This window comes from Saccostrea echinata, unplaced genomic scaffold (genome assembly GCF_033153115.1).
Source record: "Saccostrea echinata isolate AGI-Se365-2 ecotype Australia unplaced genomic scaffold, CSIRO_AGI_Sech_v1 ptg000001l, whole genome shotgun sequence".
NCBI classification, from domain to species: domain Eukaryota; kingdom Metazoa; phylum Mollusca; class Bivalvia; order Ostreida; family Ostreidae; genus Saccostrea; species Saccostrea echinata.
The window spans coordinates 42,462,366-42,487,959 of NW_026889750.1; the positions used below are offsets into that span (position 1 = coordinate 42,462,366).

General features: G+C 32.6%; 1 protein-coding gene and 1 long non-coding RNA gene across 2 annotated transcripts in view; both read left to right on the forward strand.

The window, feature by feature from the left end:
• LOC133191995 (prominin-1-A-like) overlaps positions 1-25,594 on the forward strand; it is a 34,223-nt gene that overhangs the window by 2,063 nt on the left and 6,566 nt on the right. Inside the window, exons 2-18 of the mRNA XM_061327809.1 lie at positions 1,635-1,693; positions 1,905-2,110; positions 2,395-2,515; positions 2,710-2,779; positions 5,637-5,708; positions 5,950-6,050; positions 6,167-6,208; positions 6,471-6,525; positions 6,613-6,698; positions 9,504-9,583; positions 9,765-9,917; positions 11,149-11,281; positions 11,460-11,542; positions 11,677-11,785; positions 14,832-14,987; positions 25,035-25,082; positions 25,424-25,459. Of these exons, the coding sequence (XP_061183793.1) occupies positions 1,635-1,693; positions 1,905-2,110; positions 2,395-2,515; positions 2,710-2,779; positions 5,637-5,708; positions 5,950-6,050; positions 6,167-6,208; positions 6,471-6,525; positions 6,613-6,698; positions 9,504-9,583; positions 9,765-9,917; positions 11,149-11,281; positions 11,460-11,542; positions 11,677-11,785; positions 14,832-14,987; positions 25,035-25,082; positions 25,424-25,459 (1,610 nt within the window). The remainder of the gene's footprint in view (positions 1-1,634; positions 1,694-1,904; positions 2,111-2,394; positions 2,516-2,709; positions 2,780-5,636; positions 5,709-5,949; positions 6,051-6,166; positions 6,209-6,470; positions 6,526-6,612; positions 6,699-9,503; positions 9,584-9,764; positions 9,918-11,148; positions 11,282-11,459; positions 11,543-11,676; positions 11,786-14,831; positions 14,988-25,034; positions 25,083-25,423; positions 25,460-25,594) is intronic.
• On the forward strand, positions 18,209-22,276 carry LOC133192001 (uncharacterized). The gene is made up of 3 exons (XR_009721770.1): positions 18,209-18,532; positions 18,831-19,071; positions 22,020-22,276. It is a non-coding gene; the product is annotated as an uncharacterized LOC133192001 (long non-coding RNA).

The following is a 25,594-nucleotide window of genomic DNA, read 5'->3' on the forward strand; positions in this document are numbered from 1 at the left end:
CATAGATACAAGTCTATGTACAGCTCAAAGATCATAACATTTTGAGGGGAAGTAACGAGTCATTAATTTTCATAACACTAAATCTAAAAGCTTCATCAAAACTAATATGGGAACAATGTACTGCAATATGGTCATCATGAATATAATTACCCTAAATTACGTTCAGTGGATAAATTCACATTTTGACTACGTAAAGAATTTAAAGGTTTCTCTTCGTAAGATGACTCAATGGTTTTTGCTTTAGAAGGAAACTCTTTCTTCAAAATTTTGTCTCAAAAGAAAAAAAAACTTTTTTTTATTTTGAAAGAAAAGTAATCAGATCAGATCTTTATTCTCTTGTTGACATGTTACATGTGTTGTACGCGGTTATAGAGGATTTACTTGTTAATTTTTGCTCTTGTTGGTGTTGATAGTCGTTGTTATTGCTGAATGAAAAAGGTGAAGATAACGAACAGTGATAGATCTCAAAAAATCTATAAACAATACAATTCTGTGAAGAGGGCATATAATACGGACCCCTGGAAATTGCAGAAATGAGATTAGGTGCCTAGGAGGAGTAAACATCCCCTGTGGAAGTAAATGTTCCGCTTTTGTGTATGTTTTTGTTCTTTTGACATATTTAATGCCGATTTTTTTGTAACCAACAGAGTTCTTGTTTTTATTCGGAAGTAATTGTACAAAAGACAATGAGCCCCAATCTTTCAATTGGCGGTAAAACTACATTACTTATATGAATTCCGTCAAAGATTTCGCCAGACATTGGGAGAAATATGAAGGGGAAGACATAAACACCTGGTCAGAATGGATTAAGTGTTTTACAATTGCATTTAAGAATCATGTTAGAAAGTTAAAAGGCAATATGTGAACCATTTATCCTTTCGTTTTCACTAAACAAAAGGTGATAAAAGCATTAGAAAGACTACATGAACAACATGTTATGGTTCCAGAGACAAGACCTGTTACAATAGTCTTCCAACAAACTGCTGGAATTCTGATGGGCACTAATTGTATTCCTTTATTAACCGACCTGTTTTTATAATCATATGAAACATTTATTCAAAAACTTCTACATCAGAAGGGGAAGAAAACCGGCTGTTGCCTTCAACTCGACATTCAGATATATCGATGACGTTTCATCAATTTAAAATATAGCCTATCATTGGGTCGTATTTTGACATATTTCATACCAAAAGTTAGGCCTTTGTTTAAGTACTAAATTCGACTATGGAATATTCCGCTTACCAGATTAGTACATATGGCTCACAGCGGGCGTGGAAGGTCCAAAGGGGATGCTTAGTCCTTCTAGGAACCTGATCCCATCTCTGAAATTTCCAGGGGTCCGTGTTTTATGTCTGTTCACAGATTTGTATTGTTTGTAGGCTTTTTTGAGATCGTTCACTGTTCATTATCTCCACCTTTTTCATTTTCACCAAAACAATTTTTATCGATTTATTCAGTTTTTCATTTTCTACGTGATAATTTGAAAGTAGATTGACTTCAATGGACACATTTTTTTTGTAAAAACAAAAACAAGAAGAGAAAAAAATCTAGTCGGAATAATCTTATAAATTATATACTATTTATTCTAAGGAAGTAATGATTGATTGATTGATTGATTGATTTATTTATTTTAGTTATCAAAGATGCTATAAAAGGTAATATTGGTCAAAATGTAGAGGATATTCTCCACATGGTAAGTTTCCTCATATGATTCTATATATTTTAATCATCTCTCCTTTACAACTTTTGTATGTAAAATAGAAGACGAAGTTGAATGAATTTCATTTCTCTTTATCTCAAGATATCTTTGAATTTCATAAAGTTACAATATAGATGATGGTTATTCAGAATATCAATGATATTTGTATGTTTAATTTAGCTTTTGATATTTGCTTGTTATTTAGGTAAGGGACAACTTCCTGGGATTCTCCATCTCTGTGGTTGTAGGACTTTTGTTCATTGTCATCTTCCCGATCGTGGGTTGCTGTTTCTGTTGCTGTAGACTGGGTTGCAAGGCGTGTTGTGCACAACCAGAGGAAGAAGACCCTAATGTGTCCTGCAAAAAAGCTATTTATGGAACTATCCTCTTCGTTTTTGTGGCGTTTACGGCGTAAATATTTTTAACTTGACAGCTAATCTCCGGAATTTTTTTGCTATGTATGAAAAACAGAGAAAGCAGTTTTATTTTTGCATACAGAATAAATGTGATTATAACGAGCCAATACAATGTTAATTATGAGGTTCTTTTATTGAAAGAGTTTAGATCTCAGATCAAGTTAAATGTTTTTAGAATGGCTTACAGTGACACTGTTGAAAACAAACAGTTAATTAATACATTTCCTACACATTTTTTACACTGAAATAATCATAAAGCTTCTTTAACGTGTATTGTAGAGCTGGTAATATCTGCGTATATGTATCAAACGACAGAATTTCGTTGGCCCTGACAGAAATCGTAGACAATGTAGACACAAATCTTGACGACTTAAAGTTGTTCATGGACCACACAACAAAGGTACAGAATGTCCTAGAATAATCATTAACTTCATTGTCAGTATCTTTTTTGAGATGGAAATCAGATTTTTTTTTCACTGATCACTGCATAAGAGTTTCTGGTACATGGTTGTTTAATTTTTTTCTGATTTTGTATTTTCATTTCTTATTGCTTAGAAACTTCAGTTAATTAATTCTATTCCCTTTTTACAACAGCAAATAGATTTAATCCGGACAAATTTCCAAGCAGCAAAGAACGAAATCGACAAAAAACTGGACACAACAAGTAATGTTATATTTAAGGCTAAAGTAAATAAAATAGTCTGTACAGGCTTTATTTTTGCTGAAAAACATATTTACAGTGGTGCCTCGTTAATCCGGACGCCTCTGTCCCCAACAAAATCGTCCGGATAAATGAATCGTCCGGATAAGTGAATCACTTCTTAAAAGACGTACCCTCTCAAAGCATGTACATATGAACATAGTGGTATCAAATGTGAAGGCAACGAAAACACCTTTATTTTACCTTGACATTGATTTTATTTTTATAGTTTTAAAAGAAATAATAAATATATATAAAAAAGAAAAAGAATTAAAATGTAATTTACAGGATGAAAAATGGATAGGCAGTTTTATGTTGAGACTTCCTTTTCTAACACAGGAATCTTTACTTGCCTTCTATTTGACGAGTAGTTACATGGGCTGACCAAATTTTGATTTGCTACTGTTTTATTTCGGCACATTTCTTTTATTTATTCAAGCTCATATTAAGAAGGACTGTTAATTATCACCATTGAGAATGTTCAAATGACTAACCGCGTATATTCACTACATAGGGAAGTAAGTTAAACACTGTAATCAGTGTACGTATTGCAAACATTCAACGTAAACACAAGCCATATTCAGGATTGTCTATAAACTCTAAGTTACATACCTAGAAAAAAAAAACGTGATCGGCATTTATAACTAACGCCAGTTACGTATTTCTTAGTGCATCAAATAGAAATATATTTTCTTGAATAATGTATCATAATAAATTTGAGAATTGGAAAATCGTATTTTGATAAACTTACGCAACTCAATACCACAACGAAATCTCGTGATTTATTATTCAGTAAAAAAATTTATTTACAACTCTCCAAAATTCTCATAAATTTATATACCGTTCGCAATTTATTCTATTCTGAACGGATTTATATTTAATTAATGCACAGTATAAGGCTAGCTAAATTCTTCGGGCTTTATAATATAAAAGACGTGTGTTTTATCTGAGGTAAACACGCGCTAATTATAGACGCTTTTGTTTAGAGGTCACAGGTAACCGCCTTCAAACTGACTGCACGGACAATGTTTTTACAATAATTATCACTACTGCAAGAAAGGTGTGATAAGTCGTTCCTCGAAAAATCACCGTCCGGATAAACGAGTCATTTTTCAATGAAATATTACGCTTTGTAGTAGAAATTGACCGTCCGGATCCGGAACGCGAATTTCCGGATTAATGAGACAGAATAACGTGGAAAAATTCGGTTCCCAAAAAATATCGTCCGGAAGGTGAAGCGTCCGGATTATTGGCGTCCGGATTACCGCGGCGCCACTGTATTACGAAATTTTCCTATCCTTATTCTGTGGATAAGAATGTATAGTAAAAGAAAGTACCTGAAACATCATAAATGATGATCTCTTTTTTGTGAATTTCCTAAAATGTGACCATACAAAAATGATGATCATTCATTGATGCATTAAGTAGATATAGTCAGGATTTCAATTTCTCATATTATTGCGTTGAACTTGAAAGATTCAGAAATGAAGATGGCTTTATAGGAAGAGTATGTGATAAATACATGTATGTGTTTTAGATATACTAAAGCCTGCACAAACTGTTTTAAGAATTTCTACTATTACTTATCAAAAGTTTTCAGCATCTTATACATGTACTACGTCCTAATATGTCAAGTTAAAGGTGTAAAAGTATACTTTTTAAAATATTGCTTGTATATTATGATTCAATAAGCTAATTGCCATGATTAGATAATTAATTAATTTACCGTTGCCTACAAAGCTAAAAGAGAAATATATAGAGAATAATACATGGCAAAATCTGTATCACATCCCATATCAACCCGAGACTCCAATATATATCAGCCCGAGGGCCGAAAGCCAGAGGGCTGATATTGGTAGAGGGTGCAAATGTCAACTTTTTATAATATCATTTCTAAGACTTCAAAGAACCTTAAATCATATTGAGATGCATGAAATGAAAATTATTGCAAGAAAATATTTCAATTTCAAGCTTCATTTTGAAACCTTTTTAAATAAATAATAGATTTAAGGGTTTTCATTCCTAGCTGAGGATCGGATATCCTTAAGCATTTTTTTCTCATTTTGATCTAATTAGTAAAAGCATACTTTCCTGGACTGTCAGATCAGAAAATTACAAAAGTTAGGAAATAATGCAAATAATCACTAGAATATTATGCAACAGTCCTTTACATTTTGGTCTAGTTTTAAATATTTTACCTTTTTTTTGGGGGGGGGGGGGTGTTCTTATATTGTTCGAGAATATTATTTGGTTACAACTTTATAACTTTTGATTGAGCAATAAATTCTCTTTTCATGATTTACTATTTATGTCCTTTATGCATAATTATTGAAGAGGAAAAAGATTTGTTTTATACGCTCTAATTAGGCATATCTTTATAGTGATTTTGTTCGTAAATTTTCAATTTTTTGACTTTCCGCATAAAGTTCAAAGTAATTTGCTAAATATCTGTTAAAAATTAATTTCTCAACGAAATTTCAATTAATTTTGTCACGTAAATAGATATGCATGTACGTGTATCACGTATGTTCAGTTGGTAAACGAAAAAATAATGAATGCTACTTGCTAACCAGACATTACACTCAACAAGAAATAGATGAAACTTGCTGAACGACCACTCTTTTATGTCATATGGAATCTGTTTGAAATTCTAGTCATCACGGAATGTTTAATATTCTGCTCGCTATCACTCAATGTTTACGTTTTGGTTTGTTGACGAAATCGCCAACTTCATTCTAATTTTGCCTTTATTTCTATTTTTTCCTGTAAATTATAAAGTTTAAAATTTTGTAATTATCAAAATTCTTTTATTTATGAATAGAACTTTCTGAGGCTTTACAGAACAAGGCCGTATCACTTTTGACAGGGGGCGCTGTACAGGATCTCCAGACAGGTGATAGATGACATCATACGCAATAAACACTAATTTCTTAAAGAGTTGTTAAATAAATGTATATTAAAAATAAATTCTAACTGACATGGACATTATTTTTACAGTTATATTGACTTCTTTAATTTTATATATATTTTTGGCACTGAAGTTCACTTCATTTTCTTAAGAAAAATAACATGCATCAACTGTAACTCGGTATTCTGTCTGATTAAAGTTCTGTTCATGTTCTGTAATTTCACAGATATAGACCATCTAACTTCTGCCATAAACAACATCAACAGCGGAACACAATCATTTCGGACAGCATGCCAAGCACTATCACCAACATGTTCTGTGCCTACGGTTAGTATCCCTACTCACATTATATTTTCAAGACTCAAAATTAAATATACAGTTTTAATTGAATATAAAGATTATTCACATGATATATTTGGATATTTTCCTCTTTGCGCTTTCAGCCATCGCTACCAACAGTTCCAAATATCAATATAGCTGGAAAGGTATTAATTTTTATTGTTTTTACTTCTGAAATACCTGTATATTTGCAGGAAGACGGTATATAAAAAATAAAAGAAGCAAAATTTGTTTTCACTATCATTTTAAAAATATGGAACTTTTAATCTTCTATTTATCCTGTGATTATCATTACATCCTTTATGAATTTTAAATATATTTCTATACAATTCAAGATATGTGTGTTTTGTTTATCACAAGAGACAAGTGCCTTTAAAAAAGACCAACAAACTTTTTTTTTCACTTTAGGCCACAGCGAGTATAAAATCAACAATAGACAATGCTTTAAGTGGATCAACTGCAAGTAATAAAACTTTTTTAAAGGAGCATTTTACTGGAATTAAGTTCATTCAAAATTAAGGAAATTTTAAAGCATTACGTTGATTTTTAGCAATGAACCAAGCAAAAACACAATTAGACAACGCTAACACTGAGATCGACGACTTGGTGACGAACACAAAGAATGCTATACAAAAGGTATTCTATGTATTTATAAACTTTTTAATATAACTCTACTTTTATAACAGTTTTATAGTTATCTAGGAATGCATTAAGTTATATATATGCATTAAATAAATAATTTCTACAAACTGTTTGCAAATAGTAAAACATGTAAATTCAATGCAGAATGCACAAGATGTGTTGTGAAACGCTGATGTCCCCGCATGGAGCTTATGGCAAAGGTTAAAATTTCTCAAATGCACATTAAACTCCAAGGTCAATATCAAGAGATGTGTTACCCAAAGAAAGATCTTGTCTCAATAAATATACTGTGAAATATGAAAGCCCTAGCACTAACTATTGACAAGTTATGGCGAAGGTTAAAGTTTTTTTTTTCAAAAATAAGTCAAACGTCAAGGTCAAAATTAATGGTGCCCAAGGAAGGATCTTGTCACAAGAAATACACATGTGAAATATGAAAGCTCTAGCACCAAACATTCAAAACTTGTGGCCAAGGTTAAAGTTTTTCAAAAGTGGGTGAAATGCCAAGTTCAAAGGGTCATACTTGTTGGTACTTGTCACAAGGAATACACATGTGAAATATGAATGCCAAAGCCTTGTCATCAACTGTTAAAAAATAATGGGTTAAAGTTTTTAAAAAGTTGATCAAACTCCAAGATCAAGTTCAAAATTCAAAATTGTTAAAAGTCAAAGTTTTTTTCAAAAGTGGGTAAAACTCCAAGGTCAGGAAATCAAATATGTTTGTACCCAAAGAAATGTCTTGTCACAAGAAATACACATGTGAAATACGAAAGCCATAGCTCCAACAAATCAAAAGTTATAGACAAGTTTTTGCGAATAAACAAACAAACAGACAGAGATACAGACGGATGGACAGGGTAAAAACTATATGCCCCGAATCTTCGATTACTGAGGCATGAATATTATAAAAGTTTGATTGCTCCGGTTATTTAGCTACCGACTAAAACTGATATTTTTTTGAAGAAAAAAGGCATATATTATTTAAACCATACAGGTTTGCAAGAATATAAAATTAAAAATTACACAGCTTTTTATGCCCCCATAACCGAAGATTAGGGGGCATATAATTTTTGGTCTATCCGTCCGTCTGTCTGTTTGTCTGTTAATCTGTTTGACTATTTGTCCACAAAAACTTTAACCTTACCCATAACTTTTGAACGGTTGGTGCTAGGGCTTTCATATTTCACAAGTTTATTACATGTACTTGTGACAAGACCTTTCTTTCGGTATTAATATCTTTTACCTTTTGACTTTGACCTTGGGGTTTGACCTACTTTTGAAAAACTTGAACCTTGGCCGTAACTTTTGAATAGTTGGACTAGGGCTTTCCTATATTGAGTATCACATGTGTACTTCTTGTGACTAGACATTCTTTTGACCTACTTTTTTTCAAATTTTAGCATTGTCTATAACTTGAGGAGGGTTGGTGCTACATGTAGGGCTTTAATATTTCACTTCTGTATTTCTCGTGACAAGACCTCTCCTTTGAGTACGACCTACTTTTGAAAAACTTTAACCTTGGACATGACTTTTGAATGGTTGGTGCTAGGGTTTTCATATTTCGCACATATATTCCTTTTGACAAGACCTTTCTTTGTGTACCAACATTTTTGAACTCTTTATCTTGACCTTGGAGTTTGATCTTTACCCTTGGCCTTGAGCTGCCCTACGGGAGCATCAGTGTTTCACAAAGTTTGAATTAACTTTCATATGTTTGCTTTCTCTGTAAAAGCTTCCTCGTCTAGTGTGGATTCTAGTTTTCCTAATCATTTCCCAAATTAAGAAAAGGGGCATCAATTTTTCTTATTAATTTTGATTTTTTTAAGAGCAATAGATTAACAGTGAGTTAATTCATGTCTAACAATTCCGTTTCATTTAGTTACAATGTTTTGAAACAACATCCTGGACTAGGGTAGGGCGACAGAAGGGGGTCCATGTTCCGAAACCCTTTTCTGAAAAATACCTTGGTCACTGGAATAGACAAGCACTGCCAAATATGTTCAAAACATGAACCAAGTTTATGGTTTATGCCATAGAGAAATATAAATTGGAACATTTACTACAATCCTTATTCTTTAGAACAATCGACGATAATAAGAGGAAACAGTTTAGATAAGGGTTCAAAGCCTTGTAAACATGTGCCGAAAAAAACAGTATCAAAATGAATAGCAAGGTTACAATAATAAAACTAATATTCGAACATCCAATGTTATGCAAAGTCATTCAACTTGTCTACAGAGTCGAGGTAGATTATAGAAAGAAATTTACAAAGAAAATATTTAAATTTGTAGAATTATAAATTACAAAATATATTTGATAAATGGAAAATAAATAAAAGAAAAATATTCCAGAAATTTTGCTTCATAGGCGAGAGAAGAATTTTTAAACGTGAATTTACTTGCATCTCATATTGTCCTGATTTGGTTTCACGCAAATGAAGATCGTGGATGGGAAGTATTATCTGCGTTGGGGAACACACGGGTGTACTCAGTTAACACAAAAAAATACCAGTATATTGATAATTTTAAGGATGATATGAATACTGTTTGGCTTGTTTCATTGAATATTTGTTCAGAAATTTTGTTTTACGGTTACTAGAACTAGAACATTCAATGAATGTTAGTATATGTATTTCTTATTTTGAAAACGATTCCTTAATTGTTTTCCTTGTTCCTTAAAATCAGAACTCCTTAGTACGAACTTTATTGCTGTGATTTTTTACATGCTGCCTTATATTCCCGTCAAAAGTCTTCGGGTTTTTTTTTACCAAGAATCATATCATTTGTATCATGTATTCAGGGTGATGCAGTTAATATTAAGGGAACAAAAGAAATGGTGAAGGATCACTCTGATTTTATAAAACCATATGATAAATACAGGTATAGTATGCCGTAAGATGATTGGAATTTACAATTGTGATATGATATAGAATATTTGTTGAAAATATATTACAGCTTTTAAAGAAAACATGTTGTCGAAATATATACTTCTTAACTTGTATTGACTATAAAAGGAAACGTAAATACATTAAAATGCTATGCAAGAATTACATCTTACCAGATGGTATGCTGGAATTGGATGTGCTGGAGTTGTCTCCCTTATACTAGCTCTCTACTGTTGTGGATTGTGCTGTGGGTGTTGTGGAGGGAGGTCTGTAAATGACCCTCTGGAGAAAGGCTGTGTGTCTAACTGCGCAGGACGTCTTATGATAGGGTTAGTAAACACATCTTATAATAGGCTCGGTGACATCGTTAAACATATTGTAGTGCCCTGACTTCATATTCTTTCAAAATATGTTGACTTTAATATTTGTCATAAATTCAGGATCAAGGTTTTTTTTTACATCACAGACAACATACTGCTTTTTCTAATAAAAATGAAACTCGGGAATTTTCATATCTTGGTTATCTACAAAATTAGTTTGCTAAATATTATTCAAGTACTCAAAAGTTTATGTAAAAAAGATGCTGAAGTTCCTCACTGACAATATCTGTATGTGTGTAGTCTTCGGAGACAAAGTCTTCCAATAATATTCTGGAAGAAATGAACTTATGATAAAGGTGATGGATTCACTTTTAGATCTTCAGCTACCCTTATCTATGTAGCAATATAGCATAACCGCCTGCATTTGATGCTAATGTCTCCAAGTTGATTCGACACATAAGAGCATATTCTGCATATAATCAATTTTTAAACCTATGCAGACTACTGCAACATTCTCATTTAAAGTCAACATTTCAAAAATTCTATAGTGTCGCCCGCGTGGCGCATTGTTTAGAGCCGCGGCGTAAGGAGTTGATCCTATCAGTACGTAGCTCGAATTCACTGTGCGACAAGACCGGTAGCGTTTCAATGAGTGAAAAATCCTCGAAGGGACGATAACAACCAAATTAATACTGATCCAAAAACCTTTTTTGCAAAAATATCCTTTCGTTAGGTCAAATGTTCACGGACGTTTTTAATAGAAATAATTGTAAGGCCATTTTTTATGCGAGTGTGACCAATGGACAGGGGATGTTTAGTCCTCCATTGATTCCACCTCTGGTGTTTTCAGGATTCCATGTTTGCTCTGCTCTCAATTTTTAATGTTTAATTGGACTTTTGAGCATGACTTTTAATCGTTATCTTCACAATCCGTTTTTACAATTAACCTCAGTATTAACTGTGAATTGAGATCATACTCCAATGGAAAAAAAATAAGCCGATATTGCTCTAAAACTCTAAATTTCAATATCAATTAAACTTACTTTCATATAGTAAACTTTTATCAAACCAGTATTGTTTAATACATGTATGCAAGTGTTCCTTAAATTTCAAGTTTTCTTACATCTAATTTGTCAAAACTAACTAAAATAATAATGACAATTTCCCGTTTGTTTTCAAAATACCTTTCAAGGGGCACTGCTCGAAAAAGTATACTGTAAGACTTTTTTTATGACTGTAGGTCTTTAGTTTTTATATTTGTCTTCTGCCCGCTGCTGATGTTAATAACTACGACACTTTACATTCCTGGAGCACTCCTAGAAAGATACATTTGCCAGCCACTGACGGATCCAAAACTGGAGCTAATAGACGAAGTAAATATATCTATTCTCATATTTTTTTCCCCAACATAGTATGGGTATAATTCATCTTCCAATATTTAATAGTATCTTGAATTGAAAAAAAAACATGTTCTGACGCATTCAAGTTTTTCATGTTTTTTGCAAAATTCGTCTTTATTTTAATGAAATATAATTTTTTATATCTTTGAAGCTCATCGACGGATTTGAATACAGTCTAGAGGGTGTTTTGAAACATGAACAAGGACATGAAATGGATCTTAAAACCTTCTTCGGGTTTTCTTCTACATATTAGATTCACCCTCTAATAGCATGCATTTCACAGAAAGATTCACATTAATATCAATTTATTTTACTTACCTTACTGATCTTAAAATAATTCTTAAGACAAAATTTGTGTTCTTTTTCAGAAACTGTCAGAAAAACCAGGCAATCTACAAGGCATTAGATATAGAACATTTGACATTGTTTAATTTCAAGTTTTCTACTCTTGAACAAAAAGTGCAGGATATCATAAATGTAAGTGTGTCGTTATAATTAAAAGTATTCAAGATATTGTTTTCCTACACTTCTCTACACTATTTCTGTTTTTTGAAAGTACAGTTTATTTTTAAAAATTCCATCCTTATAACATTTACCTTTTAAAAAATATACATAAGATTGTAATTCTGTTTAGAATTCTTCTAAGACTAATTCAGGACAGGACCCCCCCCCCCACCCCCCACCCCCCCGAATATTCAAACCCATGGTCAGGTAAAAGCAACGGAAGTACACCAAGAACGATAACGTCCGAGAGAGTTTTGGCCTGACGTAATAATCTCTCTCGGGTGTTATCATAATTGGTAATATATTCTCTATGCACTTCCGTTGGTTTACCTAAGGATTTTTTAACGCACTGACTGCAATGTTGTTTAAGGATTAATTGTGGGATTCTTACGAGATGCAGAGTTAATCCGATAGCATGAACTAAGACAGAAATATATGTAGAGACAGTGTGAACCGATATTTTAGGTTAAAATAAAAGAAATACATGTTTTTAAACCCAGAAAGACCAGTGGGGGTACAACGTAAACAAACCGGAGTGGCATACCTTTCTCTCTTATAATGTATAGTGGGGTATTTTTGTGTGGAACGATTATTTTGGGGCTTTCACGGTTTTTTTCCTATGGTACACTTGATGAATAAGTGCAATAAATATAATTTGTGAAAAAAATGTCCAACAAGCCCCGGGGTTGAATATTCGGGGGGGGGGGGGGGGGTCCTGTCCATAAGTACCTGTGTACAAGACAACGTGATTTAATAGTCTGGGAATCATGTTTCGTCTTTCATGGGACATTCTTTATTCTATTGTAATCTTTTTGCACAGAATAGTGATGATATTTACAAATAAACACACACAATTTGACCTTACTGAAATAGACATGTTTTCATTTTTGAGTCTATATATATATATATATATATATATATATATATATATATATATATATATATATATATATATATATTAGGGATGGCAATCGAATACAGAATTGCCAATCGGTTAACCGTAAGACGTTCCGACCGATTAACCGGTTAATCGTAACAAAACACACTTTTCCGGACATTGTTTTTTAAAATTAATTTTATTGATACCCCCTTCCTAATAAATTAACATATAAATTAAAAAAAGAAAAGAAATACGCCATTAGTAATATTCTGTTTATGCGTGATCTGTATACTTTACAATGTACGTATTTTAATTCAATTTTGAAAGGAAAACCATATAAAACATCCACGAGATACATGTATGAATGCATTGATAGCTTACTGACGACCCCCAAATATTAAATACGGTCATTTTGTATTGTCAGCATAAACAAAAACAAAGTTTAAGGAGGTTGGATCCTGCTATCAAAAGTATTGAGAATTTTTTTTATCAAGTATATTTTTAGAATCTACACGCATAGCTCAATTAAATCATGGGGTTTTAATTGAATTTTAATTGAATATACTTTATTTTGCATTGTAGAATCCAAATTTATTATAAGAACTAAATAGAGGTCAAGACAAAAATCTTATCAAAAGCTTAGGAACGAACCTCTTTAAACTATTACTTAATTTACAATGTTTGCATAAAAATATAATTTGGCAGACAACTGCAAAAGATACACAATGTAATCAGTTCACAATACTCAACGGTGATTTAATTATTATCATTAAAGAAATATAGGACAAGCTGGGTAACGGCATTTTGTTTAAACGGCAATTAACACTGCACAAATTGACCAATTACCCCAACACCTCAGTCCGAAGAATACTGATAAATTATATCTAAATACATATATGTAAAAACGTTATAACTTATCTACATTCATAGATTTTTTTAAAATTGCAAACTGAATTTTAAGGAAATTTACACATATTTTTATTTTTTTCGACTAACCGATTACAGATTTCCTAACCGATTACCATCGTTCAGACCGATTAATCGGTTAACCGGTTACAAATTGCCATCCCTAATATATATATATATATATATATATATATATATATATATATATATATATATATATATATATATATATATATATATATATATATATATATATATATAGCACATATAACTGCCCTAAGTGAAGAAATATCAATATAGAAAGCACAAAGAAATTCACTTTTACATTGATACCCACTTCCGCCCCATCCCGGGTTTAAACTCTCGGCCTACGGAATCTGTCTCCTAGCAGGAACAGCGTGCTAGAGTGCTTGGGCATCTAGGCAAGTCTATAAAACTTGCTTCCGATGCCGATGGAATTCTCGCAGCGCTGTCCTACACTACTCAGCCATTGAGAATGGAAGTTAGATACAGTTATTTGAACATTAGTTTTATTAGAGGATCGTTACCGATACACATTGCAGGCCTAGGAAGCACTTTCAGTTTGGCGGGGGGGGGGGGGGGGGGGCACAACCAAACATCTTTAGTTGAGGGGGCACTATCAACTCCAAAAATTTCTTGACAAGCAAAAAAAAAAAAGGTCATCAGACGTTTTTTATTGAGGGGGCATTACAATGTAATGAATTAATTTTACTTATAACGCACATTTTACAACAAACTCTTTAACTAACATATAACTACCCTGAGTGAAGAAATATTAATATAGAAAGCACAAAGAAATTCACTGCCTAGATAACCGAGCGGTCTAGCACGCTGTTCCTGTACTGCTAGGAGACAGATTCCGTAGGTCGAGAGTTCAACCCCGGGTTGGGGCGGAAGTGGGTATCAATGAAAAAATGAATTTCTTTTGTGATATATATATATATATATATATATATATATATATATATATATATATATATATATATATATATAAAACTGAAGGAGTAAAATAAAGATTGTGAATTTCCTTATTTCTCTTTCAGTCCTTTATTTCCCTTTACGTTCATCCTTTATTATGATGGAAAAACCAAGGCATGAGTGTATAATTCTAACCACTCTAATCGTCAAAATTATATTTATCTTAAAATGATGACATTTAACTTCATTGTTAAGCATACTTTCATTGTTAACCATACTTTATAATTCATGCAGGAAATGAGAAACAAGGGATCCTCAGGGATGGGGGATATGCTGACAAATACATCAAAATATGGCTCTGCAAATTTACTGCCTACAGACCTGAAGACAAATTTAGACAACGTAAAAAGTCAGATGCAGAGTTTCGATCTAAGTGTTTTTGATGCAGCTGTAAGAGATTTGCAATACTCACAGTTAAACTTTTAACTTTAATGCATTTCTTTATGAAGCGATGTATGAAAAAAGGGATTCATTTTTAAAAATAAAAATGTATTTTATTTTGGTAAGATTATATTCCGATAAAAAGTTGATTAACTGAGAAATTTTAGTGCTATCGTCAGGGTATATGAATAAATATTTTGGTGCACAACATATAATTTAATTTTGTTTGTATTCTAACCTCTGATTGGTTAATATCCAAAAAGGAACACAAATTATTTCTGTATAACCTGGTTTGGTATGGGGACACACCCCCCTGACAACCAGCTGAATCATCTGTATCCATACAATCCTCTCAATTCCAGTCCTCGGGATTCATGGAAAATTCCAGATTTAATGAATGTACCAAACAATAATTCGATCTTACCACATGTAAACAAACAACAAGGCTGCTAGGCCTATGTATCAGTTTTTACCTCCCCTCGCTTCCCATTACTTCCGGTACTTCCGTTACTACGGTTGTATTATTGAGCGGCAAATTTGAACTAATAAAAAGCAACGAAATTTTACACCCATAGTTATTTAATGATTTTAAAATTAAATTATAAGGAATGACTCTAATTCTTGGCCAAATTATTCGCGTATAACCTGGTTTGGGTCAGTTTACGCTGTTTTATAATCCGCTTCGCGGATTATAAAGCGTAAACTGACCCAAACCAGGTTATACGCGAATAATTTCGCCAAGAATTAGAGTCATTCCTAAAATAATCAAAGGGAAGGGAAATACCTATTTCATTTGAATAAAATTAGTTTACTTTATCAAGTCTAATATTTCTCCGGATAATCTAATGGTCGAAAGTATTTTGATTAGATAAATTGTAACTTTAATTCAGAGACTGGGTTTACATAAAATATTTCGGTAAATTATGGATATTTTATGTGACTGATGATGTTATGGTTATGTAACCATTTCCACTTTTCCACTAAGCATAATTTAAAAGGTGCATTATATCTCCTTAAATTGTAATACGAAAAAAAACTCTTCTTTATGACTTCTGAAACTGTGAAGAGGAAATCTTTAATCTGCAATACATTTTTTCTGTTTTTATGCCCAAGCTTAATAAGAATTGATTCAAAATGGCATCAATATTCCATCAAAAGTATCCTTAATGATTTTTATGCCCTCCTTCGAAGAAGGGAGGGCATATTGCTTTGCTGCTGTCTGTCGGTCGGTCGGTTTGTCGATCGGTCTGTACATGTATGTCGGTCCACCAACTGTTTCCGTTCGTTTTCTTCGCAGAGGTTGCACATACTGAAATGAAATTTGGTATACAGATTTATCATAAAATTATCTAGGTCAAGTTCTGTTTTGGGTACGATCGAGCAATGTTTGACAGAGTTATGCCCCTTGGACTTAGGAAAATTAAGGTCTTTTAACTTAAGTGCGGGACAGTTACTCGCACATGCGCACAAACGCTTCCGAGTGGAAAGCTTCATTTGTTTTCATTAGGAACGGAAATGGTAAAATCTTGTTGTGTTTACAAGTGTCGAAACGTGTGTAATGGAGAATCACGGTCGAAGGGTGTCAGTTTCTTTCGGTTTCCCAAGAACAAAAGAAAAAGAAGAGCCTGGATAAAAGCTGTTAATAGGGATAAATGGACGCCAAACGAGCATACCTGGATCTGCTCGCAACATTTTGTTGATGGGTGGCACGGAGATGAACCGAGCGATGACAATTATGCCCCAACAATATTTGCCTACAAACAGAAACGATCGGAAGAAGATTTTAACAGGGAACAGAGACGCCTTGATCGAGAAACAACCAAGGTATCTACCTTTGATTTTCACCAATATATTTTTTGAAATCTTATAAATAAAACGGCCTAAAAATCAAACATAAGTTTTATAGGAGGTACAACGAGAGATCGATGTCAGATTTAAGAAGAAAAAAACACGTTTTACCCAGAGCTACCTTCTTTTAAATCAAAAACATATTTATTCATATAATTTTGCACAGGATTTATAAATTACCCCAATTTCTTTCAAAATACATAAATATACATGTATAAAATATTTTTATTGCTCTACTTTTTTTTTTACAAGGAAAAACTTTGTTCAGAGAGGATAAACAGGGAGAGAGAAAGTGCTAATTTAGAGTTTTCTCTGCTTGCACATGGCTCCTACTGTAGATCAACAGACGAGTCAGGTGATCACAGTACAGAGGGAAATGCTTTAACCAGACTGAGTGATCATGATGAAAATGGACCAACAGATGATGTTGACATTAAGCTGACATGTGATGCAGGTACACCAGGGATGAATTGATTATTTAACTGAATATTTCAATTGCAATATATATCTTTTTAGTAAGATACTAGTATGTCAATTTCAATATCAATATAAGATATTCAGTAGATTTGTAAAATGTAAATAAATTTTTAAAATTCTGCTTGCTATAAATTATTGATGATATAAACACATTTAAAGGTGTACAATGTGAAGAAGACCCCCTCCTGAAAGAAAACAGAAACCTTAAAGAGGAAGTAAGAAGACTTCGAGAGGACCTACGTAAACACAAATGGTCTGCTGAGCGCATTAAAGATGATGATGGCATGACACGTTTTTACACAGGGCTACCTTCTTTTACAATCTTCCTGTGGCTGTACAAGCAAGTGTTGACATTTTTTCTTAACTTTTTATTATCTTCAAATATGTATCTTTATACAAGTTATGATCATAATAAATAATGGAAAAAATTACAGTCATGTATCAAAAAACTGATTCACCTTCTTCAGAGGTATTGTGATTGTTTATGCAAAAATTAAATTATATTTCAGATGTTATTGACTGCTTAAATTTTTAGGTTTTAAAAATTCCTATAACTTAAGTTAGCATCACAGAATGTTAATTCTGTAATTTCATTGATTACAGTTACCTTTCCAGTAAATGTTCAAGGATGACATATTGGAGGGGGGAAGGACAGACATCAACTACAGACAGAGTGAGAATGTCATCATCTTGCTTACATCCAATTGATCAATTATTTGCTGTCCTCATGAGGTTGAAAGTTGGACTCTATGTGCAGGATATATCAGAGAGATTCCAGATCAGCAGTGCTTCATTTTCAATGTATTTTACAACCTGGATCAGTTTAATTCATGCCGAGCTCAAGTTTCTAAACCCATTTCCAAGCAGAGATATTATCAACAGAACTATGCCAGAATCCTTTAAATCTAAGTATCCATCAACCAGAGTGATTATTGATTGTACAGAACTTTTCATTCAATCATCAAGTAGCCTAATAAATCAAAGCCTAACATTTTCTAACTACAAGCATCATACTACTGTTAAATTTCTAGTCGGTATTAGTCCATCTGGAGTAATTACTTTTGTTTCTGATGCATGGCCAGGAAAAACTTCAGACCGTCAGCTAACTGAGGAATGTGGCCTACTTCAGTTACTTGAGCCTAGTGACAGTGTAATGGCAGACAAAGGCTTCACCATAGCTGACTTACTTGAAAAAAGACAATGTTCCTTAAACATTCCACCATTCCGAGGTATTAAATGATGTGTAAAGTTGTAAACATTCAGCTGTTTGTTGTTTATTTTTATCTCACGAGAGTTAAAAAATTAGGATTTCTTTTTGCTGATAAGAATTTTAAGTTAAAATAAAATCTTTTAGTCGTCCTTTAATGCCAGATCTTAACCTCACCCCCTCCCACCCAATCAACTCAATCTATGTGCAAATGGTTAGATTTGTTTGTTTGTTGTTTCTTTTCTTTTTTTTGTAAAGATAAATCAGGAAAACATTGCATGGTAACTAGCTTAAATAATTTTCTTAATATTGTATTCTAGGCACTTCTAACCAGTTTTCAACAGATGAAGTCTTCAAGACCCAGGAGATTGCCCAACTTCGGATTCATGTTGAAAGGAGCATTGGGCGTGTGAAGAACTTTCATGTCTTAGAAGGAGTGATCCCCCTTACAATGGTCCACTTCATCACGAAGATTTTCCAAGTCTGCTGTTGGCTGACCAATCTGGATTATCCGCTTGTTGATGGGAAAAAGATTTCCACTGATGAATCATAACTCTCTAAGTAAGACATTTAAATTCTTGTTTTGATTTTTATGAATTCATTCCATATTGAATATTATTAAGTAATTATGTACTTAAAATATTCCTAGTAATTAATACAGTACACAATATACAAAATACTTAATCAGAGCTGTCGTCTTGCAATTCATATCACATATTATGCTACAAGAATATTTTCACAAATAAAAAAAAATTCTAATGCAATTGTTTTGTAAAACACATTTTGATTGGGTAATACACTGACATCTGAGGCAGTAAAATGAGCATAAATGAGAATGAAAGCTATTCATTGTGGCGTCATAATAGAGTGACACAAAAACACAATGCTCTATGACATATTTTATATAACAAAACTCAACAAAATAAGACATGAACATCAAACAAAATGCATATATTGCATTAGAATGGGAATAACTATCTTTTAATTTGGTATTTGCGAAATACCAAATTAGAAGATAGTTATTCCCTGATTCAACCTTCTGCTTTTAAAAAATAATCACAAATATCCAACACTTTAATTTCCACAGATAAATAATTGTAAATTTGTAGCTGTGTACTTAGACTGATACACTATAAAGTGCAATAGAACTAGAGTCAATTCATCTAATACTGTATGTGTTCTTAAAAAAGCAGGCTTTATATTTAAAGTGGCTTTGGTGCAGACAACGATGCGCTAATTTATGAATACCACTAAGAAATCATTTACAAATACAATATACAATGCTTAAGAGTGTAGCGCTAATTCATGAATATGCCAACAACTCACCTAGTAATTGCGTTAAATTTTGATTACGCCTATTTATGCACACGTACAGCATTAATCTCATACAGCCTTTGCTTCAAAGAACTGCATTGCATCACTAGAGAAATTTCAACACTTGTATAATAATGGATAAATTTGCTCCATGTAAAATTTAACTAATTTTGGCATCATAGATGTAACAAATTGCTCATCAAAAAGAACTCTTTCTATAAAAATGTTGTTTGCTTTAGCTGCAGTCCACACAACAAAATCCACCCAAGGTACACTCTTGATTGCCATTTCTCCCTGCACTTGTGCATAAAATTTGTGAGATTTTCTCAAAGTTGGCCCTGAAGATGACATCTCAAGACAAAAGTGTCGATCATTCAGTTCCAAGATTTCTGATATTTCGCACTGGGTAATATTGTAACCCTTAATCGAAAAGGGACACTTTATTTCCAGTAATCCCATGTCTCCATTTTCAATTACCTTCCCATCGCTTGAGGCTCCAAGGAATGAGTGTGTTGAATACAAGGTGATCCCTGTAGGATGTACATCTGTATTTTCATTTATGGCCCTTTTAATGGTAAGGTAATCTTTTCTGGCCTCTGCTTCATGATCTATCCCCCACTGGACTGGTGGTGGTAGTGCTGTATATCTGAAATATTTTAAATTAAGAGTAATAGAAAGGATAAGGTATCCTGTATATATGTCACAGGGTGAATAAATTATTTTTCTGATAAATATTATATGTATGATTGAATATTTAATGACCTAATCACTAATCATCATCATCATTTTCATCTATAAAGCATAGTAAATTACAGTCCTCTGGAATTTACTATGTGTTCATTCATAAAATATCTCATTCATATTCATGGGGTTGAATGCTCATTGGTGGATTTAGGAGTGTGAAGGTCAAATGTGTTTGTGTCAGAATGGGTGAGGGTTGAAGTTGTGTGATTGGTTGATATTTTAGAGTGAGAAGTGTGTGAGTGGTTTTACTAGTTTGGTATTGTGTGCGCATGCTTGGCGCCAAATACCCTAACTAATTCACTCCACCCTAGGACAGCCAGGAGTAAGGAAGAATTCCTCTCTTACTCCACAAAGTCTATCATTTTATAATGTGGACAATTTAACTGCCTATTCGGTAAGAACTTTTACCACCGTTGCTTTGAATAAATTAAATATCTTATCAAATAATTATCTACTTAAAGATAATTACATTGGAAAAGTTAAAATATATTAAAGTAATTTAATGTGTGAGTGTATAGGTATGAGAGTGTATTCATTTATTTTCATTACTGTTATTGTTACAGGTCACCTTTTCAGTCTTACCATGAAATTGAAAAATATATGCATCGAACCCAACAGCTGTTTTCATTGTTATTATTATTAAAAAGGAGTAACAAATAAAATACAGCTGTGACATATATATTGACTAATCTACATACTAGGTTCATATTACAAAATAACATGTACATAAGGGAAATAACTCCAGCTATTGTAACATTAATGCACTTTCAGTATTCCTACAATCATTCATTGTAATGATTGTTTACATTTAGTAATATTACTATTTACATTTATGAAAAATAATTAATGCAAGATTTATTTGCAAAAAAAAAAACAAAAAAACAAAAAAAACAAAAGGAATATTACTTGTCAAGATTTGATCCATGTAAGATCTGATTGACGAGAGATTTTGCTGGGGTTTCTCTTGCTAGTAGCACATCACCAAACATAGAACTTGTAATTCTCCCAAGGTGGAGAGCTCTCCACATCTCACAAAGTCTCTGTCCTCTTGTCTTCTCCTCTATAAAGTTCACTAGCTCTTCATCTATCATAGGTGGTGGTACTGTTGGAAATGAGAAAAGAGTACATAAAAGATATGTTTTTATTTTATAACAAATAAAAAAAGTTAGTAGAATTATACATGCATTCATTAAAATTATTAAGATACATTACAGTTAATAATCAATCTAATTAAAATTAATTTTCCATCTGCAACATCACAGGGAAGCAATGTATAGATAAAAAGGGGAGTGGATGGAAGATCTAATTAGATTGAGATAATTATAATTGTATTTTATCTCTATTTTTGCTAATTGGTCTATGTTTAGGTTTTAGACATATAGGATCAAAATTCAAAATTTTATTTTCAACTCACAGTTCTCATCTGATAACAGCATCTTTTCCATTTTCAGGTACAATGGGTGCACAGATGTCTCAACTTCCACTTCAACTTCCACAGAACTAGGTACATTGGAGTCTGGAATATTCCAGAGATGAGCCATACCTAGACAACAAAGATTTTATTATTGAATCACTGCATAAAATGCTAAATACTTTACTCCTCTAATCATTTATTTAATTTTAAGATATATTATACATCTTTTACCTATTCAAAAATTATTTAAAATTATATTTGTATCTTTTAATGTATTTACCTCATAATATTATATACACTGCTTTCAGTTTGAGTATGATATTTACTTAAAATTATTTATAATATTAAAAGAAAAATTTTTGTTTCATTGCAGTGAGATATTTTTTTTTTATTCAATTTTCTTTTTTGTACTTCAAAAACATTAAAAAAGGCAATTTACAAATATTTGTAAACCTGTATGAGGGAAACAAGCTCTTAGTTCCCCAAGTTGATCCAGAGACCAAGCAAGGCTATGATGTTTGTCCTCAGAATGACGAGGGTCGAACCTGGCCATTGCTGAACCATGTGATGGTGATGATAACCTGGCTACATCATCATCAGTATCACTGCTTGCCATTGCCTTGGGCCTTGAAAGGTTAAGGTTGCTTATAGGCTTTGGTTTCTGGTTCATTGTTCGTGGCACTTTCCATTGGCAGAGTGTTGATGTACAACTCTGTTCTCCTTGCAAAGGTGCTTTTGTAGTGGATTGCATATTGCATATGGTGAAGAGCAGCCCCCCAATATGACTGCATGCTTGAGCTAACCTGTATATGTAATTTACAGAAAATATGAACACATGTATAACAACATATTATTAGAATAATATAAAATGAAAAATTGGATTTCATCTGTTATTTTGAAGATAAGAACTGTGTAATACTTACCCTATGGGGCATTGACAGTAAGCAAAGTCCACCCTGTTCGTTCCATCAGAATTACTTATGCACAAAAAAACCTGGTAACGCTGTTTTTTCATTGATGCTAAGCAAAATGCTTTAATGTACACTGTAGATTCATCAATCTGAAATTTTAGTAAAAATTTTATTTTAATTATATTGTCATTTTTTGAAAAATGACATCAAGATTCTTTCTGAAAGTTGAGTACGGATATCATTTTTCTTTATTTCCAATTCCTAATTTTTTCTTCTAATTCATAATATTGGTAGTAAATTACTCATGGAAAATGTAAATTTTGTGTCAGAACCACAGGTCTACAGAAGCTTCTACTGATATATTGATGGTTAAATTTTTTTTTTCATTATATACTCCAATATGTCAGTGGGATCAAAGCAATCTGAGGGCTTGTATTCAGAACAAATCAGAAAATGAATTAGTTCATTTAAATGAAATCAAATTTCAAAACTATTTAATAACATGTGTATTATGTATTTCCAATGTTTACATAAGGATAGCCATGTAATCGGGGGGGGGGGGGTTTCAAGTGTTCAATTAGCCAAAGGTTATTTTTTTATGCCTTTACAGGACAAAGTGTTGTATCAATCAAGGTATTTCCTTAACAGTGGAGGACAAATTATTTTTTGGAAATTTTCATATGTAAGAAATATTTCCAAAATTTTTCCTTCTCAGAATCAAATGATCTCATCATTTCGTCACAGGCCGGTAGGAAGCAATTTCAGTTTGGGGGGGGGGGGCACAGCCATACATTTTTAAATGGGGGACACTATCAACTACCAAAAATTCCTTGACAAGCAAAAAAAAAAAATTGTCATCAGACGTTTTTATTGAGGGGGCACAAGCATGTAGTAGCTATGTTTTCTATATATTCTATGTATTGGCAAAATCATTGTGGGAGCAACCCCCCTCCCCCGGTTCCTACGGCCATGCATTAGATTAGAATAAATCAGCTATGTATGTGTGTTTGTCAAATACACTCTCTCTCAAAGTGCTGAATATTTATCTTAACTGACCTAGAAACATCTATATGTAATTCATAAATGTCTGTAGTTAAAATTTCTTTATAAAGACTAGGTTTGCATAATATTATTAACTTACTCGTGCAATACACATATTCTGGACATCCCCGGCATCAAAATGCTTCACGGACTTGTCTAAACCCTTGAAGTTTTGGATGCATTGATCACCTTCCTGCCTTCGCCTTGTTATCATGAATTCATATACCATAGAGAATGATATACTCGGAGGTTTAAGATCCTCCGATATTGACTGATAATGGACTGCATTGAAAGGGGGCAAGTTTTCCTTAAACTGCACGTCAGTTGGATTAATGCAAGATGACAATTGCACAACTGGAGTTATTAAAGCTGCTGGTGTTTGACTAGATAGTATGTCACATATAAGATCATCCTTCTTTCTCTTTGAATTTATCCCCAGATCAGCTGCTATGCTACGCAAAACACTTACGTTTGTTTTCTTTAAGTTTTCGCGGGTCGCCATACTGTTGTAACTCGTTGCCAATGTAAACAAGGTAACGATAAACAGGAAATGTTTGTCACTCGTACATGAATTGAAATAAATAAAATAAAACATATTTCAAACCAATTTTATTCAGTTTAATAAGTAAATATCAATTCAACAAAAATATACGACGATGTTTATAAAACACTTTTGACGAAAATGAAGCGTAGAATGTTGCACAGAACGAGTCGTGATTTTTCCACTCGGAAGTACTTCTGCGCATGTCTGCATATATTATTAAAAAGGTCTATTATAAATTTGAAGTTTCTATTCATTTTCTTGCAGAAGGTTGCACATACTGAAATAAAATTTGGTATACAGATTTATCATAAAAATATCTAGATCCAGTTTTGTTTTGAATACGATCGAGCCATTTTTGACAGAGTTATGCTCCTTGGACTTAGAAAGATTCCAATTATTTTTTTTAGGGGGGGGGGGGGGGGTAAGTCATTCACAAACATCTCTTGTTTTGTTTGGCTTTAGGTTTCAAACTATTACTAGTCACAACAAAAAATATTATTATACACAAATAGATAATAACAATGAAATACATTTGCAATATTTTATCCTTTTTTAGCTGAAAAACATGGAAAATCTAGTCTCAACTTTGGAAATTTCTAATTCGGTATGTGTGCTTTACATTGGCTCTACGGGATGTCTAATGATTAAAAAACTGCAAATTTATTTATAAGATGTTCTTTGACATAAATTTTATCATTATATAACGATAACCTTAATTATAAAAGAGAAACGTAATATCTGTGTTCAGTTTGGATAAATAACATATTACTAGACGCTAGACTAAATGTCCATGAGACTATGACAGGACAATACTCTAGCAGATTACACGCGTGTTAGCTTATGGAGTCAGATAAATATGTGAACTATCAATTTTTTGTTGAGATCCTTAAACAGAAATTATATTTCACCCCTGGTAAATAATAAATACGGCTTTTTTTATTGAAGGGTACGTCGCAACTTAAAGACATGAAAAAGGCAATGGTAATTATATCGATTAAGAAATTATTAACATGATTATATCAAAAAGTTTCGAATATAAAACATGTATGTCAGATCAAAACCTGTGAAGAAATAACCATGAAAATATTGGCCATAAAAAGTAAATTATTATTATCC